Source organism: Temnothorax longispinosus, chromosome 5 (assembly GCF_030848805.1).
Source record: "Temnothorax longispinosus isolate EJ_2023e chromosome 5, Tlon_JGU_v1, whole genome shotgun sequence".
In the NCBI taxonomy this organism is placed as follows: domain Eukaryota; kingdom Metazoa; phylum Arthropoda; class Insecta; order Hymenoptera; family Formicidae; genus Temnothorax; species Temnothorax longispinosus.
The window spans coordinates 5,031,282-5,043,772 of NC_092362.1; the positions used below are offsets into that span (position 1 = coordinate 5,031,282).

A 12,491-nucleotide genomic window follows, 5' to 3' on the forward strand; every position below is an offset into this window, starting at 1 on the left:
ACGCCGTGCATTCGCGTCCGTGATTTATTCTTTCGAGCTCTGCTTCGCGCAGAATAATCAGTCTAACCGCGTTTTCAAAAGAATTTGTAAACAGGCGTTAACTCAGCCCCGCATTTCAAAGTTATCTTACGCATTTATGCGCTCGATACGAAATACTTGCCTTTGAGAGTCGATGGTGCATGCGGCAGGTTAATTTTCACTCGCATCTCTGATGCGCCCTGAAAAATTAATACGTTGTCTGACGCCAAACAGCTACGCTCCCCCCCGAGCTAGCTCTTTCTCGACATTTAAGTTTCGCTCGTTCTTCGAGAAACAGCGCTCTCTTTCTCGGCACAGTATCTCTTCTGACTCAAAGAGCAGCATCTTAATTTCATCCTTTTAAGCGAAGCTCTAGTGACTAAAATTTCATCTCAGATATGCTTACACCGTGCATAAATATTTATTCCATTAATTACTTAAGGACTCATTATAAGACCGATCTTCAAATTATTTTTGAAAAATTACGTCAATACTTATACAATTAGCTTTTCTTTTTCCGTAAATATTAATGCACTGATCCCATCAACTAAATCTATTAATTAGCTGAGCAAAAGATGTTAAAGATAATTACAGTTCACAAAGGAATTCGCTAACCAAGGATTAACAAATAATCTTTTATCAAAGATTTATCAAACGTATAGATTAAAATGTAATTTTAATTGTTCCTACTCACAAAGTTCTTTCCTTAAATACTCATTAACTTAAAACAATGAGACGTCTCCTCAGACATAAAATCACAGCTAACAGTTACAGAGCTTCTGAATTACTTAAATTGTTCCTTTAACATATACCTTCTAATGCGATAATGGTGATACACACTATTCAATAGCACGTATAGCCTCTGCAAGTGCAATTCAATTTCTGCTAGTCTATTCGCGTGATAGCGATCGCGCTGGTCCCAATACGTGACCCAATATGTTCGCCGAAGCTTAGAACACCTCACTCGCTCATTGAGCTAGACCTATATACACGCAATCTGTCCATTTATTTGTTCTACCTACACTTCTGAATCGCCGTTGCTATTTCGTAAGTAATAACGCTTTCGATTACATAAGCGAAGCCGCAATGGCGGTGAAAATCTGATATATATCTAAAATATGATATATACATAATAAAGCCCACTTTGGACGATGTATAATTCGTATTATTTCAGAAAGATTCTATTTGTAACTTTATATGCTATATATCTTAATATAGGAGCGCATATTTCTCTAAATTTATGCAACAAGAAAACAAATATAAATTTTTTCTTGGGAAAAAAAAGGCTTTTCATTACATTCATTTAATATTTCAAGAGTTAAAACATAACAGACTTGTTTCTAATTAGGGTCACAGAGTAAAAAAAATTAAAGAAAGTTTTAATTACGGTTTATAATTAAAGAATTTTGCGCGACAAGCAGTTTTCTATGTGTCTCGTATTTCTACAATTTTTTTATGTCAAGGTAGACGATGAAAATGAAAACAGAAAATTTGAGAATAGCAAATATTTATTTAACAATTATAACGCAAGGCCAGAAGTGACTTGGGTTAAGCGTTTTACCGTCGTATATCACACTTGGGTTTCTTGATGCCTTCAGTGGTGCCCACCATATGTACCACCATGATGGTTATTACCTCCGGAGTTGTGGACGTGAGCAAAAAATCCTCCGTGCGGATCAGAGTGGTAGGTCACGGTCCTGATATTACCACCCGGTTCCTTGACGGTGTATTCACCGACGACCTTTTTTCCTGCGAACGAAAAACTACTCTTGCAACATGCGATGGATGTAGTGACCGCTTGTAAACGTGCATTAATTGCAAAGAATTAAACACATGGATGTGTCATCGATATTACCGTAATGCGCATGCCGCATATTATATATATTTTACGTCAATATGACTACCGCAATGTTTAATTAAAATGAAGCGCACCGAAGCATACCGCCGTGTAATCTGACCCCGTCATGTATAATCTTTAACCGCCGACATAATTTTATACAAAAATAAAAAAAACGTGATTGACGAGAAAAAATAACTGTGTCGATAAGTTAAAATGCGCGGCTCTATGCCCGGCTTATTGCGATTCAGAGTTGCACTTTCGAATTATCTCCCCGTCCCGACGAAGATCCGTCAGACAAACTTTTATCGAAATTTTTTATAAACTTTCGGTAACATTTAGACCGCGGCATTTTCCACGCTGTTGCGCGAGTATCGTAAAAAATTCAACAACTCTTTGCATGATTACATAAATTTTAATAAGTTTGATGCTGAATAATTTACGTAGTTCAATATATCGTTAAAAACGACTAAATTGTAAATATAGTTAGTCATATACATTAAACAATAACGTTTACATTACTCTTTATAAAAGGACAAATATAATACGAAAAAATTACAAATTCGACGTACCATAAAGTAATAATTTTATTACATTAATTAACTGCAATTTCCTTTAGCTTACAAACAATACTGCATTTATAATTATAATTTTTCTTTTTAATGCCATGTTTGCGAACGTTTTGCCAACGGTAATTTTATATAAATTAAAGAGGAAATCCGACTTACCGTCCCTGTGTTCTTTCTGTCCATGGTAATCGCCAGTGTGATGATCCTCAATTCCATACGCGAACTCATACTTGGGATGCGCGATGTAGTCTACATGATGATGACCGTGCTTATCGTAGACAACCACTTCGTGTCCGGGTCCTATGACCGGTCCATGAAAGTGCGCGAAACTGTGAGCGTGCCCTGCCAATCCGCTTTGAATAGTTGCAAGGGCCAATACAGCCAATAACAGGGCAAGCTGCCGACAAATTGTTGCCATTTACATTTACATATACTTCCGCATAAAAAATGGAACAAAGTTTGGGATTTTGCACTTAAAAACATTTCTCCACTGTAAGTGAGAACTTTCTACTTTATGGATTATGAGGAAGCTGTGATAAACAAGTTATTATGATCCAATAAAAAAGCTCATATCAGTTTAGAACTCGATAAAAAAAGTTGCAGCAAAGTAAAATACATAAAACATTAGTATTATACATTGAAAGCATACAAAATGTGTAAAAAAGTCGACGATACTTTATTTAAAGCAGTTAACAAGAAAATAATTCTTTGTATTTTTAGCGTTGATAGGAATTTATGCAAAAGATTTTATTTTATTATTTATCAAATGTGCAGTAAAATTAAATGAAGCTTGAAATATACATATTATGTTTAGACTGCAATAATGATTAGTTATGAACATATTTATCAAACTTCAACAACAAACTTCACAAACCTTCATAGCCATGCTTTCGATGTTCGCATTGATTCCTATAAAATGCGAATGATATTTTTGTCGATACCGATGAAAGTTTATATAGTGCTCACCAGCGTTCATTTTTGCTGGAAGAATTTCGCCACCGTTAGGTTATTTAGCGGGACGTATAGAACGGTCCCTGTGAATGACAAAAACACGACGTGAACCAATCGCTTTCCTATGCATAAGATTGGGCACTCCTGCGATGAAACGCCGCTATAGCGAACGCCACGCATGTGGATGCCCGTCTCGTTGAAACAACAATCGATTGCGTTACGAAAGAGGTTTTTTTCCAAAAGTCTCGAAACGGTTGGCTTTTATTGGCGATCGTGGCGGAGCATCGAAACTCGATGGCAATATTCGAATAAGATAATGGATCATTTGAGACCTAAAGAAAATTAACTCTTTTATTGTACATCAAATTTCCTTATTTCTTCGAGAAATCTGATTTTTTTATTTATTTCTACATGATGGTGTATTATATATTTCTATATACATGGATAGTTTGAATCAGTTCTTGAAAAATAAACATTCATAATTGAAGATATTGAAAGCAGATGGATTAATTTATTTATTGTTTTAATAAAAGCATTATAGATTTTATAATTTTCAAATTGGAAAACACAGGGAGATTAAATAAAGATAAAATATTTACAATATTAGAGATGATCACACTGCAAATCTAAGTATGTTATTTTTACACGCATAAACATCTAAAAATAACACATTAGACTGAAGCTCTTTTTACATAGTTCTTTATGTGTTAAATTACGTCATTTAACACGTTTAATCATATTAAATTAGAAGTTAATACGTTCAATCAATTAAATGACGTGATTTAAAATGGTAAGAAATGTGATGTAAAAGAACTTCAGCTAAAATAACACACTTTGCATAACAGATTTGCAGTATAATTAATACATTTTAAATAAATATTGATCCTTTATATAATAAACTTTTATTCAGAAAAAGCGTGAGTTATTTTAACGGTTTGCTCTCTGCAGATTTCCTTTAATAATAATCTTCATGTCAGAAAAGAAATCATTATAGTTACGATTTTTAGATAAATCAGTGATTTTAGAGACGAATTGAATGCATAGCAATTACTGCCCTCCGACAAAAATGGCAGTAATTGATAATTAAATCATTACGAGCGATTGCCATTAGTTTAATAGCCGCTGTCACCTTCCAGATCGCAACGACTAGCTTCATTATCGGAAAATTTCACTCGCGTCGCGCGTAACAATAACCTATTTACGCTACAAATGCGTTACACGTGTAACGCATGCACCGTGATGAAATTCAAGCACGTGATACGCTTGATATCAGAGATTTAACCTTCTCATCCGTAACTCCGTTGCCTCCGCGTCGGTGGAAAGGCAAAGTAAACGCGCATCATGGGCATATCCGATGATCCAAATAAAGTCAAACTCTCCGATATCAGCGGTTTGGATTGTGCGAGATAAAGAGAAACCGTTTCAATAATCTCTATTTTGCATAAAAATCAACATTACTTTGTACGTATTTTGATTACTTTATACATATCTGCGAAATGATTCGCAATTTCGCTAATTGCAGTAGCAGCTGCGAAACCCAAAGGCTGAAGCGCAGCTTTTCTCGCCGAAGATCCCGATGGGGCTGTATTTGCACCGAGAGACTAGATTTAGACTCAGAGATAACTATCTCGCCGCCTCATGCCTGAAAAAGAACAATCTCGTGCAGTCAACTCGTAATCCGTCCATTTGTTTCAGTAATAACCGTATCGATCCGCGCTGGACGCCGCTACGCGCATTCGTATTGAAGGAGCATCTATAGCGTCGCATTAATGATATCTGGCTTGCGCTCCCTTCGCACATAACTTAATCCGATTTGTTGCTTTCCTCCGCTGATATTTGTGCTGATCTTGATCGATCTCTCAAAGAGTGACAGTTATCGACAATTATGTTTAATAAAGCGAGAAAGTGAAATAACAGGTATAGGCACACTCGGTTGCTCGATAAATTAATTTTGCATTAATTTTACGTTTTTAATTTTTTTCTGCATTATATTAAAAAAAAAAAAAAAAATTTAGTCCTCTGTTTTCTTCGATCGAACGGCAAGTGATCAAGAGCCTTAACTTACCGTTCCAATTAGCGTATACTAACAAGGATCTTGCAATAAATTAATGATTACATGACAGTAAGAGGCCACAAGCAATATGTTTGGCATTACAACGGCTTTGCACGAGACAGTGAGTTATCGGATACGGAGATATCTATTCGCTGTCAAGGCGTCAAGGTACGGGCGAGAAATGACGGTGCACTCGAGTGAGCGCGCGAGACACACGGATAGAGTTCTAAATTAAATAGATACAACTCTCATATTTTCCTCCATTGCAAAGTCACGCGAACTTGACATTACGCTTATACACGCGTGACAATCTCCGCAATCACGAACAGCATCTTCCGTCGACGCGTCTCCTTACTGCACAACCAGCGTAATCGACATGTAGATACGCGGCATTAATCTGAGCTATCAGTCTCGTACGCAGATTAACATCTCCAAGAGATTACGACGTATCTGATCTTGCCTGCGTGACCTTATCAATCTGTTGAAATGTACTGTCATTTTCCCTTATCTGCACGGTCTCTTCATGGTGGTCCAGTTCCGTTCCCTGTGGAATTTAATACCGGATGAAATGACGTGTTTATAATACTCTATATATATAAAATACATTCTTAATTAATATATCTTATTTATCTTGAATAAACAAAATAATAAAAATTATATTTTCATAGAATCACGCATTTCCCAAAAATTTGGTAATTTTATATGGGTAGATTATTTAATTAGTAAACTAATTAATTAATTCTGTCGTCTTGCTTTGTGAGTTTTAAGAGTTAAGAATTTATAAGCATAACGTAGCAACCGCTATTCGGGTAACATGTGGACAAGGATATATGTGACGGGAGCGTGAACCATGTCATTAACGTACTCCATTCTAGCGAAGGTTCAAAGAGAATACGGAGGCATGTAAAGACCCGTATGGCACTCACGGTTTTCACTCAAACTGCTATGCTTGATGAGCAACCGCGACATTCAAGTTAAAATCATATTCCTTGGACGGTGCAGCGAGCACACTAGAGGAACGTCAATTATGCTAATAAGTCTTCCTGATTGTCGCGATCTTCGATGCGGCAATTTCGAGTGAGTCTGGCTCGAAAGATACCATAGCGTGTAAAATTGGATGACGAGTAGTGAGCATGCACACAGGTTATATGTGTAAAATTACATAATCTCGCGTATAAAATCTACATTGAAATCTCTATTTCTTTTAAGAACAGTCTTGCATAAAATATGTTCATGTAGCTGACAAACGTGCGAATACTCATCATTATTTCTGACTGATAAAACATGCTACGAAGTTTTTGTATTTATAAAATTTTCATAAAACTGGAAAGAACGAAAAGGAGATGTTTTTATAACTGTGTTTGTAATACTCATATCTTATTTATATTATTGCATTGATGATAGTCATAACAATCCAACCGGTTGTTAGTCGAAACCGAGGGCAAGGATTATAAGCTCGGAAATGTTGCGAAATGTGAAACCCTGGGCTGCTCGCTCCGGGAAATTCAACGTTTCTATCTCAGCGCCGGTCCACGTCTATACACAGCTGTAGTCTCCGCTAAGAGAACTTAATAGAAATTGTCGAAGCGTTTGCGCAATATGATTATCCGCGTTAGAAACCAGCGAGATTGGCAACGAAATTGGCGACGAAATTGGCAACAAAATTGGCAGGGCCTGGGTCAGTAATACAATGGTCGACCGATCTCCTTATAGAACGACCAATCCCGTTCGCCGCGATTGTTCGACGAGAGGGCACGAAATTTCGGCTCGCTCCTTTCACCCTCGTCACGCCACATCGTTTTCCCTACCGCGGTGAATTTTGCGCTTCCTATAACGCTTTTCGACGGCCCCGGATCGCCACCGCCGTCGTCGCGTCGGTCCGTCGCGCGTTGCTGACTCGAGAGGTCGAGGGCGCGCGCGAACGTGATTGGATAAAAACATGTTGCGGCGTGCTGATGAGAGAGATCGGCCAACTCGTTGCATTCGGTCAGCAGAAACCGAGCAAGCGGCCCTCGGCTCGTTTTGATGAAACGAGATCACGAGATCATTGCGAGAAAACCAGGAATGAATTCCAAAGGAGGGTCCACTTCAGAAATTAAAAAGTGGGGGGTCCTGACATTTTTATATTGATTCATCTTGATGTAGAAATTACGTCATAGTATCCTGATAGTCTCATATTTTTCTAATAAATTTGAACTTTGTTTTTTTTTACTGAAAAATTTTGATAACTTATACAGCACTTATTATTAAAAAGTATAAAGGATTGAAATTAAGTTTAAACGAATATTTACGTGTAATAATTAATATACAGATCATTAATAATGTGATAACATCTTTTATTGATACATACAATATGTTTCTATTTACTATAAGAGGTAAGATATTTAACGATTATATATTTTAACAACACATATAATTCACAAAACGTAAAAACAAGTATTTAACAATAATATATATTGGCTACGATTGAGTTTGTACAGAATGCAGGCTCGCTTACAACGTTATCCTCGTTAGTCACCCTTAGCTTTTTCATTAATCATTTTATCGATAATTATTCATTATGATATCTTGCAACTATCGATGTTTATGACCACCATATGTGCTACCTGAATGATCATTCCCGCCGTAGTTATGAACTTCGGCATAAAACCCACCGTGAGGATCAGCATGATATTTTACACTCCTGACATTACCACCAGGCTCATGGATGTGATATTCGCCTTCTACATGTTTGCCTATGGTTTACATCATAAACAAGATAATTAATATTTACATATTTGATTAGAATTAATGATGTCTAACGAAACCAAGTCCTATCATCTATTTATGATTGCTTGTTTTTATAGACAATTATAAAAGCATAATATTGTAGACATATTTGAATATTTTAAGGTGTATGAAATCACATAAGAAGAAAAATTAACAAAATTTTTTTAAATTAAAGATGTTTAAATAATTTGTTTGCGGTAGCAAAAAAAAGCGAAAATATATCCTCCATAATTTATTATGCTTTTTGTGATGTTTATCGGAGCAATATAGTGTTATTTATACGGAGTGGAAGTAAGAATAGTATTTAGACTGAATGAAGATATAATAGAAACGCGTGTATCTCTCCATACGTTCCAATTAAATTCGCGTTTACGCAGGCTGTTACACGTTTCCGAGATACGCCGTATCGGAACAGCTTCGCCGTAAGCTCCGTGCATTTCATTCGCCGGCTTTGCGAGAGAGCTCTTCCCAACGAATGCGTAATAAACTCCTATGCTCTCTTTCTCTCCCTCTCTCTCTCTCTCTATCCCTCCCTTTCTTTCTCTCTCTCTTTCTCGTATCAGTCACAATTAAATTTAACAGGCGCACGCCGAATATGAAGCGCGAAGAGGTTCTCGCATTTTTACGAAAAGCGCGCCAGAAGAGTAACGAATGTATCCACAACGGGCCGCGCAATACATCGGGGTAAGAAACGAACTCGGTCCTTCCTAGGTTCTAATTAAGAGCAGGGCCAGATATCCAATTACTTCGAGATTCTAATTAAGAGCGCGAGATCGAATTGCATTTCACTACCTCTCTGGCTCCGGATCAGTATTGTGCGATACATCTAGGGTTGCTATATCGATACTTTGACAATAAGAGAAATTGATGCTGCACGGACGTGATATTAAATAGAATATCGATTTTCAAATTAACATTCTTAGTGTATAGCAATCTTTGGTAAGTTTAAATACAGAAATATTCAGGAAACACCTTCTAATATCAATATTAGAAATATCAGAAGGGTGTATGAAGATATCAGCTTTACGTGGTCAATAATTATTCATAATTATTAACAGCAATAGTAAAAAAATTATTATTTTTCAGTTTTTATTTAAAAAGGAGCTGAGTTATTCTCTCATGCAACGTACCGGGATGACGCGCGATAACGATATTAACGTAATATAAAAATTACAGATTTTAAAGCCTTTAGATAGAGAATATCGAGAGTACTCTTACTCACCGTCACGGTGTTCCTTCTGTCCGTGATGATCTTCAGTATGATGATCGTCCACACCATAGGCATATTTGTACTTAGGATGAGCCTTGTAGTCGTGATGATGGTGCCCATGCTTATCTTTCCAAGATATCTCTTCGTGATGGCCTATCACTGGTCCGAGAAAATGATGATACGAGTACGCGTGATCATGACCGCCATGTCCGTTGCGATCTATATCTGCGGTCCGTTTCTCGTCGTGATCATGACTGCCGTGTTCGTTGCGATCTATGTCTGCGGTCCGTTCCTCGTCGTCCTTGTCTTCCTCTACAATTGATTTTATATAAAACTATTATATTCTCGATTTTCTTAAATAAATGCATAATGCAAATATCTCATTGCAATTTTAGCAAAATTTAAGTCGATAATGTAAAGTTTTTAACAAGTGAGAGTACTAAAATGAATTCGTGCGGATCGACACCTTTTACCGATACGCGTAATTACCTTCTCGAGTGACCGATTCCTTGAATTAAACGAGAGACACTCACCCACCGCATTTTCCTCGTACATCCCGGGGAAGCTCTTAACAACGACAGCGACGAAGACGACGCAGACAATCAATTCCTGCAAAGCGAGGAGGGACATTCGAGCGTCGTGTAAGCGGCCGACAACGCCGCCCGTGAAGTACTGTTCGCTGTTAAAGGTAAATTGGTGGCCGCGAATAATTGGAAAAGTTAATCTCTTAAATCTAATCGAGGAAGAGAGAAAGAAAGAGAAGGACAGAGGAAGCGAGAGGGCGAAAGAGAGAGAGGAAGGAACAGCGCGCAGGAAGCAAAATTCATTTTCATCGCACCGACGCGACGCTGTGGTGTGTGGTGGCGTGTAGTAGAAAATTACCGAAAAAAGTCTCGCCATTATTCTTCCGTTCCGAATATGTGCGCCAGAACGGACTCGCCGAGACGCTTTTACCGCCCACATAAAGACCTCCGAAACACTCCGCGCTCGCTACTTTACGGTCACGACTGCGTGATACTTTGTTCAGCGCGGCCTGGGCTATACGGCGATTCGTTTTATGGAAGCTACGGCAATCCGCCCTACGGGTCGATGAGATCGGCGAAACTTGAAATTGGATCGATCGTCCCAAGTTTGAGGTCGGGACCGCGCGCGTCTTCGCCCGCGGCCAGGTAAAAGTGCTGAGCTCCTCCGTGTTATTCTTCACGTTATACGTTGTAGTTCTTTGCCCGGACGGATCATGAAAGGTTAATATCCGTCCACTTCCCACAAATTGGATATCAAAGAGAGAGAAAAGCGAAGGGGGGGAGGGGGGGCTTTGGACTCTTTCGCGATAAAATGCGCCGTTCAGGAAATTTCTAGCTGCATTTGAAGTAAATAGTTTTATTAAAATCTTTTGGAGTGGAATATTTTCTTTTTCAAGTTTTTTTACCTTTATATTGCTTTAAATTGTGATATATTTGTTTCCAATTGACCGTATCTCTCACTTTTAACCTGATACGATTAATACTTTTTCCAATACTCAACTCGTAAAATAAAAAGAAAAGAAACATTATATGCTATGCGTAAGCTAGAGCGAAAGATCAATAGGTCTTTGTTACAAGACTTTACAGCGTTTTATAAAGATGGATAGTATTATGCAGCCTTTTCTCACTAAAACAACTATTGTGCAACGATACCTTTTTAAGATCCTGTTAGACGGTATATTTTGACCTCAAAAGAAATTGTTACGTGCCATGCAAAGACAAGGACACTGGAAACTTTAATTAAGAATATCCTGTTTTCCTAATTACGGCAAAGTATTTTGTAGCTTGATGTAGCTTTAAGACACTTTTAAAAAACGTGAAAAAGAGCTATTTAATTATTTAGAGTTAATAATTGCTCGATTAACATTAACGTTATTATATTGCATACAATTTCAATTAATGCTAATAATTACCACTTGCAAAATTTTAATGTAATTACCATTTAAAAGTTTGAATTTATAATGTAATCATGATTTTAATACACTATAACGTTCGTAGTATAACGGCAAAATATTGTATTTCCGTTTTAATCATTATATAATCGTTATATAATCGTTATAACGTTGCGAATTACAGGTACGTATGTGTGAACTAAAAATTACTCAGCGCCCGGCAACTCGCTAGCATTGCAACGCTTTCCACGCTAATACTTTCCGGGATGCGCAATTATTCCGACGTCAGCGGCGTAACGCGCTCACAAAAGATGCAACACCTTCCACAATTTTGTTCGCAAGAATACGTAATTATAACCGACGTGTGCATGCCTTCGTCCGACCTATTACAACGCGAATTTCCGTTCCACCAAAGCGCCCCAGTAATGTTCTGCGCTACACTGCCTACGGCCCGCGGCGTATCAACTTACGATATCGAATACCACGCTATCGACTTTAGTTTACCTTTACAAAGGCCATGTTTCTTCCTTTACAAAAATCGCCAATGGACTACCTCTAAGACGAAAGCAACGAGATCGTTTTATAGCAACGGCCACCCTCGGAGCAAGCAAAAACGGGGTCCCTTTTAACCATTAATTCGTTTGTCATACCCCCGCGGTTGGTCCCCGATACCGCACAGTAAGAAGTGTGACCAGCCGGGTCGTAGAAATGATAATAATTCTTTGAAACAACGACCACCGTACGACCCTGCTTTTCGTCACCGCCAGACACGAATTGGCGTCGCGATTTTACGACCGGGAAAGCAATGGCTCGGAAATAATAAATGTACAAATGTAATATGTACTAATTTTTACGTTCTGTTTCTGCTTGATCCATCACCTTTCTAATATAAACACTCAAAAATAAATAGGAGATTTAGATATAAATTTAATGCCACGCACTTTTTAGAATCTTTATTCATGAAACATGAAAAAAGCAGATGTTTATTCAAAAGAAACCGGTTCTATTAAAGTTATATGATCTTTAATGATTGCATTGTTCTTTAATGATTGTAATCTTCAATTGTTATAATGTCGTTTGAATAGGACATCAGTACATAATGAGAATTTATTTTCTATCTCTCTTCTTCTTTCTCTTTCCCTTTGCGTCTGGTGTGCACTCATGTGATG

At 37.6% G+C, this 12,491-nt stretch overlaps 2 protein-coding genes across 2 annotated transcripts; both read right to left on the reverse strand.

Annotated features, from left to right (window-relative positions):
* Window positions 1–1,570: 1,570 nt before the first annotated feature.
* On the reverse strand, window positions 1,571–3,644 carry LOC139813608 (uncharacterized). The gene is made up of 3 exons (XM_071779188.1): window positions 3,299–3,644; window positions 2,584–2,821; window positions 1,571–1,767 (listed from the first exon to the last, which is right to left on the reverse strand). Exons 1-3 carry the CDS (start codon window positions 3,398–3,400, stop codon window positions 1,613–1,615), a joined length of 495 nt encoding a protein of 164 aa, XP_071635289.1. The 5' UTR covers window positions 3,401–3,644; the 3' UTR covers window positions 1,571–1,612.
* Window positions 3,645–7,820: 4,176 nt separating this feature from the next.
* LOC139813352 (uncharacterized) lies at window positions 7,821–10,638 on the reverse strand. Its single transcript, XM_071778841.1, has 3 exons — window positions 9,941–10,638; window positions 9,420–9,719; window positions 7,821–8,163 (listed from the first exon to the last, which is right to left on the reverse strand). The coding sequence occupies exons 1-3, from the start codon at window positions 10,368–10,370 to the stop codon at window positions 8,003–8,005; spliced, it is 891 nt and encodes a 296-aa protein (XP_071634942.1). The 5' UTR covers window positions 10,371–10,638; the 3' UTR covers window positions 7,821–8,002.
* Between the last annotated feature and the right edge of the window lie 1,853 nt (window positions 10,639–12,491).